Genomic DNA, 23,996 nt, shown 5'->3' on the forward strand with positions numbered 1-23,996 from the left:
CATAACAAAATAAAAAGTATAAACAATGTTAGTTAAAACAAAAAGCCTGTCCCTGCAGTCGTCTTCTCTGCCAGCTCGCACCCTCCGGAGAACAACACAAAAGCAGGACAAAACCTTAGTTTCATTAAACCTCGATGCTTGGGTGCCTTTTTAAAATGCTGTGCAATGGCGGGGTGCATGCCCCCAGAGGTCTCCCGCCATGTCCTGGGGCATGATAGTGCCCTGAGGACAGGCGCTTGTGCGATGGTTTGAGTGGCAAAGCTGAACTGGCTGCATTTTCAGGGAATAACTGTCTTTACTTGAAAGAATGTCTGACAGACACATGTTGCAACAGTCCACTTAGACGTGGGTAATCAGCAGACACGTTCTCAAAAGTGAACGAAGGAAGCCTGTCATGAGAAAAAACATCTGACGGTATCCACTGCCATAGATAAAAATCATTCTTTCGAGCAGCATCAGAATTTTGGAAAACTTGGATCCATCACCAGGAGCTTGAAGGTTCCTGATTTTTCAGATGAGACTGGTGGTTACTCTAAGAAGTATGGTTTTAAAAGTGTTATATAAAATGACATATGTAGAAAATCTGCGTAATTCAGTGAACTAATGTTTTCTAAAAGACCAGTGACATTGCATGGATGGGGGAAAGACTCAAGCTTAAGACAGAGCAAAATGTAACAGAACACAAGACATACATTGACGTGGTTTCCAATTTCACATTACAACTAAACTTCCAGCTGTTAACTGACTGGTTTACACTCCTTTTTAGCTCTCTGACACGTTTTGGTGTAGCAGCAGAGAAAAATAGCCACAATTATCTGAAAAGGCTATTAAAATATTCCCTCCTTTTCCAGTTGCTGTAAAGCTGGATTTTCTTCAAATACTTCAACCAGCATACTGAATGCAGGACCAGGTGTGACACTCCAACCGTTTTCAATGAAGCCAGACTTGAAAGATTTGCAAAAAATGTAAATCAATGCTAGCCTTCTCACTCATTTTTTGGAAAATATAGCCAATTACATAAAGTATGCCATTTACGTTAAGCTGTAGTGAGATTATTGTTACTTTAAAACAAATTCACAAATACATATTTTTTTCAGTTTATGATTACAAAATATGGTAAATCCCAAAAGATATAATTGACATAAATATTCTTTGGAATATCTGGAATCTCCAAATATTCTCTGCAGTCCTCTACAGTTTTCAAGAGCAGGGGTGGGTACAGCTCAGTGGTAGAGTGCTTGCTTAGCATGCATGAGGTCCTGGATTCAATTCCAGAATGTTTTCTTTAAAAAAATGCATTCAAAATCATTTAAAGCTATTTTATCAAAACCAAAATAATCATTAGTTGCTGTTTCTAATGTAAGTTGGACGTTGGAACTTCTGTAAATGTTTTTAGGATTTTGGTGCCAATTAATTTAAAGAACAATGTGTTTGGGGGGTGGGTATAGCTCAATGGTAGAGCACGTGATTAGCCTGGAAGAGGTCCTGGGTTCAATCCCCAGTACCTCCATTAAAAAAATTACAAAATCCCCAAAGTCTGTCATTCAACACATTAAAAAAGAAGAATACATTTATTCTGTTAAAAGCATCTAGATTTATGAATATCCATTCCTATTTGTGTTAGACTTTTACAGACAAAAAATGCCTAGCCAGTCCTCTTGGCTTGCATAACATCCTAAATACCCTGTCAAACTCCTTTGCTATTATCCTGCTCACTCATCCCACCAACCATCTGCATAAACAAAGATGTAAGCACCTGCTGCATGGCAGACGGTCTCTTGGGCAGATGTTTCCATCCTTGGGCTCATGTCACTGGGGCTGGATACATTATTTGAACAGATGTACACAATCTGAAAGTGTTGGGTCCCATGGAGAGATGTCTCCAACTGCTTGCTATCAAAGTACGTAAATGCTATTTGCACCTGCATTTATGTTAATAATATAAAGGCAGCAGGGACTCTGACAAAAGTGAGATGTGATGCTATGAAATATATTTACATGGTTAATTGGAGTTTCTCAGAGATTCTGCTGCTGCATGGCCACACTGACATTGATCCAGGCCGAGTAGATGATCTCATTAGTAGCCTGCCTTTTTAAAAAAATTAATTTTTTATTGAAGTCAGTTGATTTACAATGTTAGTTTCAGGTGCACAACAATCAGAGAAGAAAAAGAAAAGGAATCCAAATCAGAGAAGCAGCAGTAACACTGTCACTGTTTGCAGATGACATGACACTATACATGGAAAATCCCAAACATGCTACCAGTAGCCTGCTTTTTAAACAGTGTAAATACGGTAAATATTTCAAACAACGAAAATACTCATAAGCTGAATTTACTAATAAGAACATTCCAAAGTCTAGTATTTTAGCTCAAATAGGAGAATAACTTCCAGTATGAGGTCTACCTGGTAAGTTTTAGGCCACTCCAGTCATTCCCATTTTGTTCTAGAGGGAAACTTTCACAGGTATGTGTGTGTTTTCCATTTGTATTTCTGTCAACAGCGTACCATACTAATAATCATAGCAGTATTTTTCAGAGTTATTACATTGGAAAGTTCTAATTTCCAACATTAAGGAGTTAACCAAAACCAGCTTGAAAATGTCAATCTGTACTTGGTCTGCAACATAAAAAGGTACCCAAAGTCCACGAACAGCATTTACACCACTAGTTACGATCAAAATGTTTCCATATGGTGTCACATATTTAGAAACATAATATTTTGGTAATGCATAGGGAATGCTCCCCCGCCCCGTAATGGGGTCACAAAGCCACGTTAACCACTAAATGCAAAGCATCAAATTACAGTGCTTCTCCTGGCTACTGTGCAGTAAACATGAGTGCTGAAGAGCCAAAGAATTCACAGTAACGGTTGTCTTTGTAGCTTCACTGAGCTAAGAACTTGTGGTCGCTTTCCAATAATATATTTATTACTTCATTAACTTAAAATTGATAATATCAACTACACACAGAGTTATTATGTCTGAGTTCCACAGTAAGTCTTATTCTGCAAATTGTTCTGAGATTTATATTGTGCTCTAAGAGTTTACAAAGCACCTTCATAAACAGCGGATCCTCACTTGCTGATTCTGTATTTGTGAATTCACCTGCTTGCTAAAATGTATTTGCCACCCCCCGATCCATACTGGTGGCCCTTTCGTGGTCATTTGTGGACAGGCACAGGCAAAGAACATCCCGCTCCCGGCAGTGGTTGGCACTCTGCCTCGTTTCACCTCTCGTGCTATAAACAAATGCCCTTTTTGTTGTCTATTTAGTGCCACATTTTTTAGGGGGGTAGTTTTCTCCTTTTGCTAGTGATTTCACTGTTTAACAAAACCCTCAAGCATAGTGCTGACATGCTGTCCAGCATTCGTAAGCATAAAAAGACTGTGGTGGGCCTTTCGGAAAAAATACACCTGCTAGATAAGGGTTGAGTTATAATGTGTCTGTGGGTTTAGTTAATGCTAACGAATCAACAAGATACATGAAATAAGGCATCTTTAAGCAGAAATATACATAAAACTAGGTTATGTAATGACAGGTGACGTGACCAGAGGCTCACAGGAACCTAACCGTGCATCTCTTCTAGAACAGTGGTTCAGTAATCGCTAATTCAGTGTTCGTGGTGACTTTACAGAACGTGACAACTGTGAATGACGAGACTCCTCTGTACCTTATCTCATTTGACTATTTCAGGGCAAGAATTATTATCCCCATTTCAAAGATGAAGGGACTAACTGGGCTCCCTGACTTAGCCAAGATCACAGAGCGCAGAGAGAAGGGCGGAAGAATAACGAGAGCTCAGCTGTCCTGCTCTTAGTTCCGTGGTCTTTCCCCCGACCCGGGGGGACGTGGGGAGAGACGGAAAACAGGAAAGGTTAGGAAACAGCTCCAAGACCAGGTTCGAAAGAGCAAGACTGCAGTTAGATAACAAGACAGCAAATCATTTTGAGGTTAAATCCTCATAAAAAGTAAACTGTTGCTTGGATAGGCAGCCCAGTTTTATTCGCTGAAACTGAGCTATAAGAGACGAGAACTTAGTTTGCTTTTCCTTTTGCCCCGTTTGCTCCTTGCTCATGCCTCTCCAAAGGCAATAGATATTTGTTAAATGAATGCAGACTCGAGAACTTCAGCTTGGTGTTTCATTAAAAAACAAAAATTAAAATGTTTTCCAAAAAAATGAGAGTTTCAAGCACTTTCAACAAAATCTAGTATGTATCTGAGAACCCACTACATGCCAGGGTGCTTTAAAAGCCTGCCAGAGACAGAAAAGTCACTGAGAGGTTTACAAAGAACCTGGTACTAAGAGTCTAAAATAAGTAAGATCATTTTCCTAAACTTAAAAACTATGAATATTAACTAGCTACCCTAAGTGTTCCTTGAGGTCTAAAATGATATATATTCACTACTACCAAAATGTTTATGTCAGTAAGATGTAAGGACATCATTTTTTTTGTAGGGGGTAGATAATTAGGTTTTTTCTTTTTTAATGGAGGTGCTGGGGATTGAACCCAGGACCTCATGCACACTAAGCATGTGCTCTAGCACTGAATCATACCCTCCCTCCTAGGACATATTTTTATGTCTGTAAGACAGAAGAATATATATTTTAGGCTGTACCATGATTATTTTTTAAAGTATTTTATTGAATAAGAAAATCCAGGGTGGCTTTTTTCTTTTCTAACAGATGCCAAATCTGAATTCACATGATGGACAGTAATGACTATGGCTTCGCAGGTAAATAATGCACCAGTTTCGAAAATTAGTAGGAGTTGTACAGGGCACGTTTCGCTAACTGCAATGCTGCCGAAGGGGGTCATTACGACCTGCTATGTCTTGCTTCAAAACATCTGCCATGTTCTCAGCTCCATTTATTATTACTGTCATTGAATGCAACAGCCCTCACAACCAGATAACTATGTTCAAGCAACACAAACGTTACGACAGAGCCGAGAAAGTGCTGGAGGCCCCCCGTGAGACCTTTCTCCGCTTACAGCAGGCTTCCCGAGGAAACGTCAAAACTGGATCGTGACGCTGGGAAATGTCTCGGAGTTTTGAATGACTCCAGTAACACAGAGCCTCCCTGGACTTAAGACTCTTTCCTGACCAATGAACAGCGGGACTTGTTCGAATTAACTGTGGTGTGGGGACTTCAAACTCATCCTGCCCTTTCCAGGCGCCACACTTCAATCCTTCACTGGCACCACCACAGTGAACTTCCTCCAAACGCATGAAAAAACAAAAATGCTCTCTCTCAGAGAGCCATTTGGCAAAGTTGCTCACTTGTGTGTTTCCTTATCCGGCAAGTAAATAAATTTGTTTGTATTTTCAGTCCTTGTGGTGGTTGGCTTTCTTTCCATCAACAAATTGAAAGTGGTGATTACTACAATTGTACTTGGCCTTATTATGTTGTTTGCATGCCTTCCCCCCCTCCACCAAAACATGGTTTGTCACTTGCTACAATTTGCTGCTATTTTCCAACAGAAATGCATGTCCTTATATTTCTATTAGTTTATCATTTAAAAATATTAAACACAAAAAAAGAAAATTATGGGAAAACCATAAATCCCATCTCCCAATCCTGAATGCACGAGAAGACAGAAAATTGTAACAAAATAAGTCTAATGAGCTTCTGGAGATTCTGTAAGTAACACGTTCACACAGAAAGAATAATAAAGACATTATCAAAATGGAAAGCTTTTAATATAGTACAAATTATCACAGCGATGTTACAATGTTAAAAATCTTTACCCCAAATCAGAAAACACTTAGAAGGGATTTCTAATTGGTTTCTTCTAGTTTTTTCCTAGCTTCAAACCCACATCCTCTGACCTCTAATCTCCACTTGGTTGATTTCGACACGTGTGAGAATGTCCTGAAAAAAGACCATGTCCTCGCTGCTGTGTTTCCTGACCCGCCTCACAACTTCTGACTTAACCAATTGTCCCTCCACCCAGGTTCTCACAGTTTGTCATACTCACTGCTAGGACAGAATTTGTCATTCTTTATCCTGGTTAATTACATACATGGCTACAGTTCTAATATGATTTTATGTTTTGTAAAAGCACACGCTCTGTCTGATTTATCTTTGGAGCTCTCACAGCATCTGGCATAATTCCTGGTAAGCACTGCTTTGCTGATCATTAAATCTGCTCCCGACGTAAGAAATTTTGTTAGAAGATGGTAAGTGATGCTGTGGATTTTAAGCCCCACAACTCTGTTGTGTCCCACCTAAACTTCATACGTTGATGTGTATAGTGTGTGTGTGTGTGCGCACGCGCTTACAAGCATGAAATTCAAAAGTGCTGCAATTCACAGACAACCATCAACAGTTTCTTAAATAATTCACTTAGCATTTAATTAATAAGTAACATGTGATTAGCAAACTCATGTCCCAGAAATGATTATATTTGATAAAAGAAATATAAACAAAATCTTGATTTAAAAATCTGGCATTTTTCTTTGTTAATAAATATTAATAGTAATCCAGGACACACAGAAGCATTTGATAAATGAGTAAATTAAGGAAAAACGGGGCAATTCCTAGGCCTCATATGCATAACACTGGTTTTCCTTACTGATGTAACTTCCCATGACACAGATTCTAATTTCTGCCTACTCTGGAATGAAACAGCACTAAGCATTCATACATGTAATTAAGCATAATATGTTGGAACAGAGAAGAAAAGGGAGAATGGTCTAAAAATAGATTAGAGGTATTCTTTATAAACTTACAGTATGACACTGGGACAAACACGTGAGTTTTGGATTTTGGTGGATCTTGGTTCAAATCTTAGCTCAGTCATTTAACTGGTCAGTGACCTTGGTAAAAGAATCGAATCTCCCTGAACCACAGAAATAAACATTATACTGAACATTGTGAGGCTAAATAAAACAAAGGCTGTAAAGTGGTAGTAGGGGGACTATCCCACTGAGGCGCTTGGTGAGCTCTTTAAGTTATTGTATCTCTTTCTCTGTCAAATTCTGGGTTGGGGTTTAAGCATCCTTGGTTGGAGAGACTGATGAAGAACTTACCAGAGCTACTGAATCCTAGGCAGGCCTGAGGGCACCTTATATTTTGGTCAAGTCAATGGAGGTGGACACAAAAACAGCAAAATACACCTTGATGAGAGCAAAGTAGTCAAGAGGGCTGAGTGGGGACCCACTTTGCATCCCTGCATCAGCCAGAAACCTACGGCTCATTGCTTAGTTACTCAGACTCACTACCTCTTAGAGCTGGGAAAGAATGTCTAGTAATCCCGGCTTTACTAATAGGAAAGTGAGGCTTAGGGGCAAAATAACTGAGTTTCCATAGCTGGCGGGAGGCAGATCCGGGACAGGAACCCAGCTTTCCTGACATTCGTTCAACGCTCTTTCTTCTAAGGAGGTGACACCAGTGAGGACACTGAGCTGTCAAGCCCCGTGATCAGGCACCTTCTACTGCGGAAATCCACAAGGAAATGTACCAGAGACACTCATGGGAAACACACGCTTTTTGAGGCAGGGTTTGCTCTCCTCCCTCTGACGCCCTTCTCCTTCCCTGCCCTAGTGTTCGGGGCTGGATCTTGTGTGTCTCAAGGACTCTTACTCGCCCTTTGGCCAGACGCCTGGATGACTGCCAAGCCCATGGGTCGGCCTGTGTTTACTTCCCTTGGGTCCCCTTGGACCCCGCTTGGCCTCTGGCCTCTTCTCATTGCATCAGCCCCCACGGATGAAGAGGGCCCGGACAGTCATAACCACCGTTAAGAGCAATAGCCACTAGCGTCTTCTAAGTGCCCGCTATGCCGTTAGCAATGTGCTGGGTGATTTACATGTATTATCTCCTTCAATCTCCACATAACCTACAGGGTAGGACTTACTGTCTTCATTTTACAGATTTATAGGTGACAGAGTTAAGGTCAAGTGATGTACCTAAGGTTACACAATCCAGGGGCAGCAATGAATTTCAAAAAGACTCCGAGCTCTTTACAGCTACGACGCTACTTTTCTTTCTGGTAAAGCAATCAAAGAATGTTTGCTCCAGTTAAGGGTTCTTTACAGCAAATCCCCTCCATTCACTGCAAGTTACGCCTTCCACTAAGGAAGCCCAATTTTGAATCATTGAAAGACACTATTTTTCTCATGTACACATCAAGATTTCTCTTCTGTATGGGAGAGAATACAGAGAGGCAGGGGAAAGATGTGAATTCATCTTAAAAAAACTTTGCCCTTTACAGTGAGTAAAACGTAATTATTCTTTATTCAGAAAGGACTCTATCTCCACCTGTAAACTGCCTTTCTGAAAGGTTCAGGAGCTCTTATTTTTTAAAATCATGATTTTTTAAAAAAATTATATGAAGGGGAAATAGTTTTTCTTATGTTTCTTTTTTAAAATTGGCATATGGGAAGACATAGACCAAAAATGTATAAGCAAACACCCTCCCTCTCTCCAGGCGTGTTGTCTGTGCATACGTGTGCATGAGTATTATGTACATATACTTGTATATATTCTGCTCATAGAACACGTGCTGTTTTGCTTCATTAAAGCCAATATTTTGTAATTTCATTTGACATCTATTAGCGCCAGTTAACTGCCAGCTAATGGGCTGAGATTTGTGAGTTTTGTGTGGAATGAGATGGCCTGGCTCTCAAGGGGCTCTCAGTAAAGGCTACGTGTCCTTGTAACTCAGTAATCCATGTACACCCAAGTAACTTGCCAAAGGAAATCAACGTTCATATAAAATCAGAACTGTTGCTCCTAGTTCCAGGAAGTAAGTCACCTTATGGTTTGAGGACAGTGGCATTAAATGTGTCAATTAAAACTCTTCATAACACACACATTACTGTCTTCCTCAGCAAGGCTTCTCTTACCTTGATCTTTTGGTGGGACTGATAAAGAATTCTTCATTCTGAAGTATCTGACTTGAATAATAACTTCCCTGAAAATAACCAAGCACAGATAATAATTAGAAAATAATTGAGATACCATGTCAACACGTACAAAAAAGTACAAATTAAAAAAAAATTTTTTAAAGTCTTTTTATTGATAATTATATGAACAGTAAGAAACAGACTGGACTATTAGGAAATTGATGTTTTTACATCCTTCTCCTTTTTATACAGACAGGATCCTTCTGAATGCACTGGTCTGGGCTTGGAGAGGGCAACAAGGACACAGACAGGGGCTGTACCTGCACCTCTGCCCTCCTAGGGTCAGGAGATGTGCGAGCAGGCCAAGTTAAGTTCCCTCCAAATGCCCTGCCTGGTAATGACATATTCTGTTTAAGAAGAGACAACTCCAATGTTTCACAATACAGATAAATGTAATATAACTGCAACATAGCCGCTTGATGAAACAGAATTCCATCATTAAAGGGCAATTTTGGAGAATATGTAGCAACATGGAAAATGATGATATAAGGTACTGGATGAACATACTAAGTGATGGACACACTAGGCAAACAACTACATTAAAAAAAAAAGGCGCAGAAAAATGCACGACAGAAATGTACTAAGATGCACATCGGCCTTGCTTTTGGTGATGTAATTACAGGCGTTTCCTTTCCATGTTAGTTATTTTCCAAATTGCCTAGAATACAAGGTTCCACAGTAATAAGCTATTTGAATGTCAAAATAAGACAAAGTCCTTGAAAAAATATAAGTAAATATTTTTATAAGCCTTCAAACACAGAAGTATTTCTAAGCATGATATCAAAGACAGAAGCCATTAACGTAAAGATGTATGAATTTTTCCATTTAAATTTTTAAATGTTTTTTAAACAGAAAACTAGGTAAAATAAAAGGACAGGCCTTCTGCTTCCAGCCAAGACTGAGTAACAAAGACCAGATTTGCCCTCCTTCCTGAAACAAGCAAGACATAGACAAACTATATGAAACAATGTTTCAAAATACTGGATATCAAGTCCCAAAGTCCTGATTTTGTGAGACAGGAAACAAATGAGCTGAGCCCTACCAGCTATGATGCAGGAAGGGAGAGCCCTGGGGGAGACTCCCAGAGTAATGGAGCAAGTAGTTGGAGAGAGAGGGGGCAGTGAATCCACGCGGTGAGAGTACAGATCCTAGGAGGATTTAAATACACAGCTGAGATGCCTGGAAACAATTCCATCCTTTTAGATCTTGCCTTAAGATTTGTTTTGTGAAGCCAGAGAGATGGTTTGGCATAGGGCTAATTATTCTCCCTCACTAAAGCAAGGTTCTTCTTTGTACTCTAGCCAATGTCCTGTGAATTAGGAGTTTTTCAGCCTAGCTGGTAGAACAGGCAATATTCCTGTCCATCTGTGAGTGTTGGGCACCTTGCATCTTTCCTGGGCCTCTGGGAGCTTCCTCTCTGGCATGTGCTGATCAGTACACAAGTGACCACTTTAAATGGGGACACTCTTCATCACCTTCTCTCTTTCTCCAGTCATTAAAATGCAATACTAATGCTCCCAGGTTGCAAAACAAGACATAAAACTGTCTTTATTTGCAGAAGGCATGATCTGTCTATGTAGAAAATTCAATGGAATCTATACAAATAACTAAATGAGTTTAATAAGGTTCAAGAATACACGATCAATAGACAAGAATCAATTACATTTCATATACTAGTAACAATCAGAAATGGAAACAATAAATCAGAAGTTAAAATTTAAAATACTATTTGTGACAACATCGAAAATAGGAAATAATTAAGGGTAAATCTGACAAAAGATGTGGAACACTGAAAACTACAAAACAATGATGAGAGGAATTTTTAAAGACAAATACATGGAGAGAGATACAACATGTTCACAGGTCATAAGACTCAATACTGTTAAAATGGTAATTCTCTGCAAATAGAGTTATAGATTCAAAATAATCTTAATCAAAATATCAATAGACATTTTGTAGAAATTACTCAATTTCTTAAATTCCTAAATTTATTCTTAAATTATTCTTAAATTCACATGGAAATGCAAAGAACTTAGAATAGCCAAAATCATTTTTAAAAATAAGACAAAAGTTGAAGGATACTACTACTTTAATTTCAAAACTCATTATAAAGCCAAAACTATCAAGACAGTGTACATATAGACAGAGAGATCAATGGAACAGAATAGGTTCCAGAAATAAACCCACACACATAAGGTCATGAAGGTATAGAGGGAAATCAGTGGAGAAAAAAGTAGTCACTTCAACAAATGGCGCTTGGACTATTAGATATCCACATGTAAACAACAAAAACAAAACTTGGAGACACACCTCACATCACATACAAATCCAAAAGACATCACACACCCAAATATAAAACCTAAAACTACGAAACTTCTAAAACACTATGACTTTTCATCATGCAAAAATATCAGGACATTTAAAACATAATCCACATAGTAACTAGTAAGTTGGATCCCAAAATTAAAAACATGTGCTCTTCAAAAAACACTATTAAGAGAAGACAAGCCACAGAGTGGGAGAGAATAACTGCAAATAATAAATACATAAAGGAGTTATATCTAGAATAAAGTACCCTCAAAACTCAATAATAAGCAAATAAACATGCCTTTTTAAAAAACAGTCAAAAGATCTGAAGAGATATCTCACCCAAAAAGATAATGGCTTGCAAATAAGGAAATGAAAAGATGCTCAACATCATTAGTTATTAAAGAAATGTAAGTTAGAAACACCAAGAGGTATCATCACACACCTACTAGAATGGCTAAAATTGGAAAAAAAGATTATACCAAGTGTTGGCAAGGATGTAGAGGAAGTGGAGGTCGTGTACATTGCTGCCGATAGTGTAAAATGGTGCAGTTACTTGGACAAATATTTTGGCATTTTCTTCATAAGTTAAAGATACACCTGTCATAAGATCCAGCCAGTCCCTTCCTACTTATCTAAGAGAAAAGAAAGTATATATTCAAAGAATGTTCAAAGCAGCTTTGTTTGTAGTAGCCCCAAACCAGAAACAACCCAAAAGTTCATCAACAAGTGAGTGGTTAAACAAACTGTAATATATCCATTCAATATAACACTACTTGGCAACGTATAAGAGTAAATTACTGATCCACACTACAATATGGGTGAATCTGCAAAAACATCATGCTGTACAAAATAAGTCAAATAAAAAGAGGCTATATACTTTATGACCTCACATACATAAAATTTTGGAAAATGCAAACTATAGTGACAAAAAGCTGATCAATAGTTGCCTAAGCACAGGGACACAGGGGTGGTTGGGAGGAAGGGCCTACAAATGGGCATACATCCACCCATTAGGGTGAAGGCTATTCATTACCTTCATTGTGGTGATGGTTTCATGGGTGTTACAAATAGCAAAACACATCACACTGCACTTTAAATATGTGTAATTTACTGCATGTCAATTACACATTAATAGAGCTGTCAAAAATTAAGGCAAATATTGGGAAAAAATGGAAAAGTTACAATAGGTATATAGTCATTCATTTATTCATTTAACAAACAGTATTGGAGGTGCTGCTCTGCAAGGATATGGCAGACATGGTCCTTGTGCTCAGGTCTGGAGTAAACAAATTAATAAGAATGAGAAAGAACTCCATAAAACTAGCAGACTTTAGAAACTTATAAAAGAAGACAAACTAGTAATCATTAGAATGCTCAGCCTTAATAATCAAAGAAGTGCAAATTTCAGAAATAAAATTGCTTTGTCTACAAACTGGTAAAAACAAAACCAGATAAAACGATGCATGCTTGGAAAAAGTCTCCAGAGAGGTGCATGCAAACTGTGTGTGGGTTACTTCTGCAGTATGTATCCTGAGCCTTAAAATTCTCCATTCCTTTTGTTTCAGACTTTTCCTCCACTTCAGAAAATCATCACGATAAGGTGCAAAGCTATCTTCTACCATCTTCATCATCATCACCCTCGCTGAATTTTTAAAATTCTTCAGGGTGCCCTTTAAGATACACACAAACTATAAGGCCCCTAAGCAAATTAGGATATATTTTTATAATAAAACTATTATAATATTTCCTAAAATATTTCAAATTGTGAAAAAATGCTTACCAGACAGTTTTGTGTGAAAGGGGTTGGTTACAGAGTGATATAGTTCAATTTTTTCCCCCATATACACATGAGAAAAACTACCAACTGTGAAAAGTGGCTCTTGCCGAATGAGGAATTAAATTGCTATTTAACTTTTCTTTTTATGCTTGTGGATATGCTGCTAAATTTCCCCAATGAACAAACACTATCTCCGTAATTGAAGAAAAAACAAAACAAAAATAGAGTTTTAATTTTGATTACTTTGGAATGCTGTGTTAGATAAGGATTGCCATTAAAATAATTCCAACTATACACCCCCAATCTTCGTATTTAAAGTAGAAAATGCACTCAAATGGTGTCTGTTATCTTCTTCTGCCACATAAAGCATGAAGGCACTTAACTCTATTGTAATTATGAAAAATGAAAAATTGCATAACAAATACACCTAGTGCTTATTAAAGACAACACCTGAATAATTACTATATTGCATCTTCTGATTGGGCTGTAAAGGAAAGGCCATTATATAAACATGCTAGAGGAAAAGATGCATCACAAAGGCACGTAAGATCCATGAGTATCTTTCAAATACCACACAGCAAAGTCATCGGGCATCTTTACTCAAGGGACCATGATACAGCACTGGCAGCCACTGTGCCCACAGTCTGCGGAATCCCTGATAATCATAACCTGGCTTTTCTTACTTCAAGGCTGAAAAGGACATTAAGTAGATCAGTCTATCAGAAAGGAACAAAAATTAAAGAACGCAATGAGTGAATGCCATCGATTATAGCAAGACTTAATATAATACGTTTTATAAATCACTCATGGTTAATTTTAATTTTAGTTACTGTGTCATGTTTAAACAGAGTTGATTAAAAATGAAAATTAGGTGAATTGGTTACTTGAGAAGTGACAGCCTGATGGTACTGAGAATGGAAATCTTCCATTTATTCCTGATTGAACAAACCTAAGGCACACACTGCCTTCTCTTTGCTATGCTGCCTTGCTGAGGTTCCTAAAAATAAATTCAGATGAAGAATCTTACCGAATAAATGAAAATAATTTGCTGCATGCTCAATAAGCTTACAAACCCCTGGTGTACGTTTAAGTGCAAGCCACTGTGTGTGCATGTGGGTACCATCCACAGAGTTGCAATGCAGACGTTACCCTCAATTATTAAGGGAACTTAATATTAACTAATTAGCATTAGGCAATTATTTCCAAGGAACACTTTCCTAGAAAATAAACATGTCATCCATCACCTGGCTGAATCACTGTCATTCAGATAAATGTCATAATAAAATGAATTTGGTCATGAGAACTTGAAATATGAAAAAATACAAAAAGGTAATCAAGGCTTTGGGTGTCTAACCATTCATTGGTAATTTGTCACAGGCTCTTCTTTAAATGCTACCACTTATTAGGCAGCTGCTCGTCTCATAGACCTTCCTCTAGTTTTGGTCCTACTGTGATCTCATGGCTTTTGACTTCGAACCATTGCACAGAGAGTGCCCTGCAGATTTTAGGTTTGAGGCCAGAGCCAGAGCTGGTGAATCCACGGGCGACTTCACCTCCACCGTCTTCTACACTGTAGCTCTTCTGCGCTGGGGGCTTATCACGTGCTAGACCTACCAGGTAATTCACACACACCCCTCCTATACGCATAAGGGAATCGGCATTGTCATCATCTTTCAAGTCAAGAAACTGAGGCTCAAAGAAGTTAAGTAACTTGCTCAAGGTCACCAGGACGCACCAGAATCAATTTGCCAGGCACTCTGCCTCCTCAATCCACACACATGTTCACGCTCCCCTGCATCCAGAGTCTCCCTCCTGCTCCGCCCTCCCTCCCTCTTTCTCTCTCGTGAACACACGTACAAATGTGGACCAAGTCAGTAGAAACGTACAGAGAATGTTTTTGTTGCTGGATACTAGAATTCAAGGAAAATCGGTGAAACTAAGAATAGGAACAAAGTAATAGGGAAAAAATGATTTAGCAAAGCTGGGAAAGCAGTGAACCTGGGAAATGAAAGAACCCAGGGGAAAATGATGGTCATCTTCATACACTGGGAGAGAAGTTACTCAGAAGATGGATGAGAGGAATCCTACGTAACACCAGTGGGCAGCGCTAGGACCAGTAAGGCAGACAGGTCATGAGGAAGCAAATGTCAACGGGACACACAGAAGAACTTTCTCGTGACTACCGACAGTCAGCCATGGAATCTACTCCATAATATGCTGTATCAAAGACTGAACCTACCACTGGGAAAGTTCAAGAAGAAGCTGACTGAAGCTTTTCCTGCCCAGCCCTAAGAATACTCACAGTATACTTTAGAAACATGGCAGGAAAGGACTCAGAAAGGCTGTATCACCCCAGATATCATCTAACTGAAAAAGCCACCTTTCTTTCACTGTATGAAGGAAATGACAGCCACCATGACACAGAGACGGAAAGAAAGGAACTGCCTGAATGAACTTGAACTTGTCAAGAATGCAGTGTGGTTCTTATCCTCTTATATACCTGGGTGCTGTCTGAACATTTTGAAAGCCCTCGAGGAGGAATTCCCTAGTTTGTTTAAAGTCATTTCATGTGCTTGTTATATTTCACTACTTTTTTTTTTAACTTTTCAAATACACTCTAAGGAGGTAAAATTTACATACAGCACACACACACACAAACGTATATAATGGTGTAGTAATCACATTCTTTTTTCCCTACATTTTATGATGCTTTGACATAGTAGGGGTCTGCCTGGCTGGACAGACTGCTCCTTCCAGGTTTAGATCATTCTAGAAATAGCAAACAACTAACTCACCAAGTGAACACACCTTTCATATACATCCAACCCATGCAAAGTCCATACTCCCGATCGCCTCCTTTCTGGGACTCTCACACAGTGAGCCAATTTCCCCTGGCTTAAATCACCCCAGGGTCAGGTACTAGACAGTGAGGACCACCCCACACCCTGGTGCCACTGGAATCGTTCATACTAGCCAATCCTACACTGTTTATCTTGCTCACCTCGCCTTTCCCAGGGAAAACACAAGAAAGGCTCTAGGCCACACTGTCCCACCCCTTCTCACCAACCCTGGAACTTCCCCACGTGGCCCTGAATGCCTGACATTCCCTCTTTGGGGAACTACAAGTACAAATTCTTCTTTCAAAGGCAGTTGTTTCTGTGTCTGTAACCTTACCATACTCGATTAAAGCAAATCCCAGATATATTACAAGAAAATACAGAACATTAACATCAGAAAGCTCCCTCGTTACCTTGAAGAGTTTCCTCACGTTCCCACCCCTCGTCCCCAGCCCCTGGCAATCATGGATGCTTTCTGTTCCCATAAATTAGTTTTGCCTTGTTCTCAAATTTCCTATCATTGCATATAAACCAAACAGTATGCATTCTTTCATTGTGTGGATCAGTAGATCCCTTCTTTCTATTGCTGAATGGTATTCCGTCCTATGAATATAATGCAACTTGTTTATCCATTTGCTCATGGTTGGGCATTTGAGTTGTAGCCTGTTGTTTGGCTCTCATGAATAAAATTGCTATAAATATTTGTGTCCAAGTCTTTACGGAGATAAATGTACTCATATCTCTTGGATGAAAGCTTAGCATGAAATTGCTGAATGGTATAACTATACACAATGGCCTGTTTTTAAAGTGGTTTTACTATATTTCATTGATTTAAAAAGAAAACCTTTTCTAAGCAATGATGGTATTCAAGTTTCCCAAGATCTGTATATAAGTAAGAGGACCCCAATATCTTAGAGCTCAATTTTACTTAAATAATACAACCTTACGGTACATCAATTCTGACTAATAGTAGTAGTCATCATTTGCTCAGTTATAATAAAGGCTTATTCCTATCTCAGTCTGTCCTATTTAAGAAACAAATAATAAAATTCTCAAATTGGTACTAAAGGATTAGAAGAGGTGAAAGATAATCTACAGAACAAATTTTGATCCACTTAGAAAATTCATAGCTGCTTATACTAATGTTTGCTTTGATGTAATATATTTGACAATCTTCTTCCTCCCCTAAATGGTTGCATTCTGCTAATGAGTTCAATAAAAAATGCCACTTTAAATTCAGATATTCCTGAATGCCAGCCATTGACATAGTACAATGCTTTACAGGGTTGTCCTGGGGGGACTAGTTTGCTTAAGACACTCCAAGGCAACTTCCTTTCTACTGAGAGATGGGGAACCTCTGGCAGTCATCCTATTTCCCCTAATTTTTTAGAACTGTTGCTAAGGTGGTCTTATCAGATGCTCCCTACTGTTCCCCAAACCCAAACCCAAACCCTAAAAGACTAGATGGACACAAATTCTGGGACTATGGTCCAGCCCAATCTCAACAATGCAATGAGCTAAAATGTTGTAGAAGGATCAGTGAACCACAGGGGCAGATGTATGTCTTCAACTGAAACTTACTGTGTGACTGTACAAGTCATTTAATCTTTTTTTCCTGTTTCAGTTTCCTTAAATTAGAAAGGGAGAGAGAATAATACTTAACCCATTTGGCGGAAGAAAGGATTAAATTAGATACTATGTGTTGAAAATATTTTGTAGGAAAAAATACTCAAAAAACAGGGTATTTATATGGTAATAAAGTTCTCCAGGATTCTTCCAAAAGAAAAAAAAAAAGGTTATTATCATCTTTGGCATTTCCAAGAAAAAAAAAAAGGAATGTATTAGAATATACTTAGAAATATAAACATCATTTTCAACTGTAAGGTCTCATCGTTTACCCTCATACAGTGCAAGCACGTACAGGTTTCGGTGTTCTTTAACATGTGTTCCACAGATGACCAAGGAAGGCAGTTTATATTGTTTAGAAGGGCATTCTTCAATGTTAATAAAAATCTATCCAGGAAAATAAGTTCTAGCCTCCAGCCTCATTTTTTTTTTCCTTTTACAGGTTTTCTATAAAATTTCTTCAACTCCTGAGGTTCTAACCATAGCTCTACATTTATATTTCTGGTTCCCAGGTTCCAGGGTGAAATGTTCTCTGCTTACTACATCTCTCCATTTGGCTACTTGCAGACTAAATGCAGCTTCTGCCTCCTAAAATTAATTTTTCCTCTCAAATTTATTGAGGTATAATTAATTGACATATAAAATTGTATACATTTAATGTGTGCAGTGTGATGATTTGACATATGTATACTTTGGGATATGAGCACCATAGTCAGGTTGATTAACACATCATCCATCACCTCATGTAGTTAATTTCTGTGTGTGGTGAGAACACTTAAGGTCTACTCTCTTAGCAAATTTCAAGAACACAAGATGGTATTATTAACTGTGGTCTCCATGCTGCACATTAGATCTCCAGAGCTTATTCGACCTAACTTCCCCCAGAAACAAGCACTTTGAATTCTTAGAGCCAGTGGTTCTGGTATTAATCCTGTATCTGTCAATAACCTGCTTAAAGCCTTACTTCCTGACTGTTCAGTTGTAGACAGTATCTAGGGATGCCCCACTGTGAAGAATGAAGACTTATCTCTATTTCTCTCTCTCTCCACAAAAGTCTGGCTTAATAATTTTTTCTTAGTACAGAATTCCAGGTTGAAATTTCCACTCTCTTCTGGTTTCCAATGTTGCTGTTAAGAAATCTAAAGCTATTTGTGATCCTTTGCGTGCAATCTATTTTTATTTTATTTTTTTCTCTAGGGAAATAATGTTTAGAAATTTCAGAATGAAGTGTCTCAGCCCATTTTCATCTATTTGACAAGTGCCTGGTGGGCCTTTTCTCTGGAAACTCCTGTGTCTTAGATCCTGGGATATATTCTTCAATTACTTTGCTGCGATTTCCTCATTTCTTTTTCTCTGCTCTTTTCCCCTTGAACCCTAATTATTCAGATGTTTACCCTCCCTGGACTGCTATACTTTTTCTTTTTTCCTTTTCACATGTTTTAACCTCTTTTATTTTTGCTCTTTCGGGAAAAATTCCTTAACTTCATCTTCAGTGTTTCAATTGCGTTCCATTGTCATCTTTACCCAATAGTCCGTGAAGGGTCTTTTTGATGCAAATCTAATTATGTTTTTCCCATGCTTCAAGTCCTTCAGTGGCTCCCCGTTGTCCATGAGATAAAGCCCAGCGTCTTTTGTACAGCACATGAGGCCTTTCACACACTGGCCTGTGTGGTTATCACCACTACGTTTACTAAGAGCTGCATCTCAAAAGTCCTCCTACCAAGCCAGCCCTCCCGCATACGCCTCCACGATTCTTCATGGAATAGCCTTCTCTCCCCTGCCCTGCCATCCAGTTCCTACTCAACTCCTCCGCAGCGTCTACCTGGCCAATTCAAGAACTCTCTATTGATCTGATTATCTTTCAACACACTTTGGCTCTCTTAGGACATAACATCTGTTTTGAAATCTGTCCATTTTCCCCTTTAATTTGTGTGTTTCTTGATGGCAAGGACAGTGCCATATTTATATTTCTAGAACCAGGAGTGCCTGGTTTATAATAAGGTTTGGTGAGGAGGGTGTAGCTCGGCGGTAGAGCGCACGCCTAGCATGCACGAGGTCCTGGGTTCACTCCCCAGTGCCTCCACTAAATATCTTAACCTAATTATACCCCCCAAAAATACACAGCGCTGTGTGTCAGTTGTATCTCAATAAACTGGAAGGAAAAAAACTTTAAACAATTAAAAAAATTGTTTAAAATAATACTAAATAAATGCTTACTGAATGAATAAATATCAATAATCCTGTTAAAAATAGGCATGCTCAAAATTATTTAACAATACGTGTTCAGTTCCATCTAGTACTTTTCATACTAGAGGCTTAAATCTTTTATTTTCAATAAATGAGTTTCTAAAACCTGCGTCACTTGTTACAAGAATAGTGATTTTTGGAATCTGAAACAGTATCTTATTAATTTTTCTCTTACTGTATTTTTTCATAACTTAAAGTGACAGATAATTGACTAAGTTAGTCTTTTCAGTAATACATTTTCTTTGATCGCTGCGGATTGCCTGGTTGTGTTTTTAGAAGGACTGAACCACTCTTAAAATGACTTAAAATTATTTTCTGTAAATGTAAAAAAAAAAAAGTCCTAGTTTCTTCAGTTTCTCTAGTAGCAGGCTTGGGACTTTTCAGATACATTAACATTGTTTTAAGTATCACTGTCTATTGATAACAAGTCCTGAGAAATGATGATTCTTGACGTTATCCATAAATGCAGTAATCTGACAATCCAGCTTTTCTGTTAAAAGTCCTCAGTGCATTTTAGTTAAGTCTAAAAAGACCCCAGTTTTAGGCAGGTTTTAACAAACAGGCATTCTTCCATTCCTTATTTATTCAAATGTAAAAAGATACAGAGGTAAGAAACATATTTGATTCTTTCTCCATCAAACAGAGCATCCTTGGAATTTCTAGCCTGGCTTCTCAATCCTGGAAGAATGAATCGTTGCAGCCAGTGACGTTACCATCATGATGAAGGTGAAAACATTTCAAAAGAGAATTGCCCCATGTGGTATCAAGTGACACACAGCAGTAAAAAAAAAAAAAAAAACTATGAAATAAAGAGGCTGTCACTTACATGCCTGCGATATAGACACACACTGTGAAACTGTCCATTACCTGGGTTCCTTCCATCAGTCTGCTAGCTTTGTTTCCATCAGTTTGTATTTAATTCATTACTTTGAAATGATCATTTCCACCACTCTTGCTGTTCCCTTGTCTACATTCAGTGACAAAATCATCTTGAAATCAAGTAGGTTTACAGAAAAATTGATACAATTTTAAGATCATTTTGGGTTCCTCACATTCCTTTTCTCTTTAACTCTTACTTGCTGCCGAGCACCAAAGAGTTTTGGCCACATCATCGCAATCCAGTTGGGGTACCAACAACACACTCTGTTTCTCCTCCTGCCTCTCCTCCACTCCAGCCTCCTCAGGGCATGGCCGGTACTGCCTTGTCCTCTCTCAGCCCTGCTCCCATATCTCACTCTTCCCTCCTCCACAGTTTCTGCATCAAATTAAAATCCCATCAGTGACTGTTCAATTAAAAAAACAAACCCACTGCTCTGCGCTCTATTCTGCCAATTTCACCTATGCTTTATATTTTTTCATGTTTCTGCAAGTGTGTGAACTGCTGCTTTGCAAATGATTTTGGCAATTTTTCTTCTTCTAAAATGATTCAAATGTTCACCTTTTCCTTGGAGACTGTGGACAGAGGTTCACCTCTGCAGCATCACCAAATTTTTTTTATTCCTTGACATGGATGGCACTGCCTAATATTTAGGTTATCACAAAATGATGATCTCCAACACACAAAAAGCTAAATAAAAATGAACAAGCTTGATTCCTGGGCATATATCTGGAGGAAACTCTAATTCGAAGAGATACATGCACCCCAAAGTTCACAGCAGCACCATATACAATAGCCAAGACATGGAAGCAACCTAAATGTCCATCAACAGATGAATGGATAAAGATGTGGTATGTATATAGAACGGAATACTACTCAGTCTTAAAAAAGAAATTAAATAATGCCATTTGCAGCAACATGGATGGACCTGGACATCATCATACTAAGGGAAGTAAGTCAGACAGAGAAAGACAAATACCACTTCTATGTGGAATCTAAACAAAATGATGCAAATCTTATTTACAAACCAAAAACAGACTCACAGACATAGAAAACAAATTTGTGGTTACCAGAGGGGAAGGGTGAGGGGTGGAGGGACAAACTGGGAGTTCAGGATTTGCAGATACTAACTACTGTATACAAAATACATAAACAGCAAGGTCCTACTGTACAGCACAGGGAACTATATTCACTATCTTTCAGTAGCTATAATGAAAAAGAATATGAGAAGGAATATATATATATATAACTGAATCACTACATTGTACACCAGAAACTAACACAACATTGTAAACCGACTATACTTCAATTAATAAACAAATGAATAAATGAAAAATGAACAAGCCTGACTCTCGTCCTATAACCCCAATTCCCCTCCTGAGAGGCAACAACACTTACACCACTGCGAGGATCTTTTCAGAAACGGTCTGTGAGTCTACCAGCTAACTCACGCAGAAATATCCTCTATCACTTTCTTCCATCCCCAGATTAGAGCAGATTATACATGCTTCTCTTTTTTCACTTAATATATTTCCAGGAAGCTCTCCAAATCAGCACTTACGGATCCTCTCCACTCTTTGTAAGGGCTGAATGGTATTTCACTGCGTGGAACCACAGTTTATTAACTAGTCACCTGCTGATAGACAGTGAGGTTGTTCTCAGCCTTTTGCTCTCACAAACCAAACCGCTGGGTACATTCTTATACATACACCTCTGCCAAAATGTGCAAGTCCATCTGAAGGGGGAAGTCATGGTAAGAAAGTTCTGGGTCAATGTAGTTTTTATGGATGCTACCAAACTGTCATTCAAAGAAGTCATACTGACTCATCCAACAGTGTATGAAAGTGCTTCAAAAACACTGTTTGCCAAATTTGCCACAGGAGTTTTTCAATCAACTATCCCAAAGCTTCAAAGATTCCAGCATGCCTAGATATTGTCCTCAAGATTAGGTGACCAGACAGACACTGCTCTCTGTTGAAATACACAGACCCTGACAATAAAATGAATACCAAGTTTCCCATTGCAAGGTTAGAAGTGTGACTGCTTATGGGACGTCCCTGATGGGCTAGACGAGGGAAAAGGAGGTCTCTGCAGAAGACAGTGCTGCTGCCCAGCATGACCCAAAGGAAGGGGGTGTGGGGGTCACAGAGCACCGGCCACTAGCTGGTGTCAGCGTGTTCCTGACACAGGAATGAAAAGACAAAGTGATTTCCTAATTGAAAAAGACAAAACAGACAAAATGATAGGACGGGAAAAATCTGACATATCTGAAAAATTGGCCTTTAAAAAATGTTTCCTTTTCAAGATATGACAGGATGGACAGGTGTAGTTTGAGAGATAATTTTATCATGTAAAAATGATGCTCCTTTGTCTAACGTGAAATGGGGTCTTGGCCAGTAAAGAATCAGCTGAACCCAATTAACCCAGTTTTTCCTTGTCCGTACTAAGTGGTTTATTTTGGATGCACACGATTCCCTAAATCCTTTAGGGTACAGCGTGGAAAAGCCATACGCAGGCTATAAAGGTCAGGACATTAATTTTCCTGTCATTCTCATGCTTTAAATAGGCATCAAAAAACTAAAAAATCTTGTCCTCTGGGAAGGAAGGCAAATCTGAAACTAATTATGGTGGTTATTATTGTAATACTATTAAGTTAAACACTGTGACCCTAGCTAAATTTATTTTGCTATCTTTCGTTAATGAATAAAAGTTCTCAAATAAGATGACTGCATCCGCTGGTAGAGAAAAAGGACTCACCAGAGGACCAGTGGAACAAAGTAACTGCTCAAAACCCAGAATTTTCACTCACCTAAAGTTTAACTAAAAAGTTTAATAAGTATACATGGAAATCTTTTTTGCAGAAAATTCTGTATCTGTTACAAAACTTTATCTAAAGCGTAAAATCCTCACATGGGTAATCACTGAGCCAAGTCTTATCTGTCATGGATAGTTTTCATTTGTTTTTTGTGGTCCAATGTTTTGCTCATAACTATTCCTCATTATATACAACTAAAACAAAACAAAGGGGGAGGGCATCTGAGTAGTTTATTTTTTCTGCTTAAGTTTCCAAGACTCAATCTGCTCTTGGTGCTTGGAGGACAAGATGGTCCAGTGGCTACATCTAAGCTTAAAGATTTCCTGGTGATACGGGGTCCCACCACCTTCCCGACACCTGGCTGGGGGACCAGGTAGGAGAGGAAGCCGCCCGACCTGGTTACTTAGGAAGCATTTGCTGTGTGTGTCTCCTAGTAACCTGAAATCATAATGATATCCACGGAGACTCCCTTGGGCTCGTTTCCATCCTACAAAGGCTGGAGGAGAGATGGGGGCTGAGGATGGTGATGGAATGATGGGTCTGGGTGGTTGGGAAGGACAGTTAGGTAAGGAGAAGGGCTCGCTACATCTGTGTGGGAC

General features: G+C 38.7%; 1 protein-coding gene across 27 annotated transcripts in view; it reads right to left on the minus strand.

Moving 5' to 3' along the window:
* Positions 1 to 23,996, minus strand: part of ZNF438 (zinc finger protein 438) — a 150,241-nt gene that overhangs the window by 21,685 nt on the left and 104,560 nt on the right. For all 27 annotated transcript variants that reach the window (XM_064479480.1, XM_064479473.1, XM_064479467.1 and 24 more), the window contains one exon: positions 8,849 to 8,916. In XM_064479480.1, the coding sequence (XP_064335550.1) occupies positions 8,849 to 8,885 (37 nt within the window). In that variant the 5' untranslated portion in view covers positions 8,886 to 8,916. The remainder of the gene's footprint in view (positions 1 to 8,848; positions 8,917 to 23,996) is intronic.

Source organism: Camelus dromedarius, chromosome 26 (assembly GCF_036321535.1).
Source record: "Camelus dromedarius isolate mCamDro1 chromosome 26, mCamDro1.pat, whole genome shotgun sequence".
NCBI lineage: Eukaryota > Metazoa > Chordata > Mammalia > Artiodactyla > Camelidae > Camelus > Camelus dromedarius.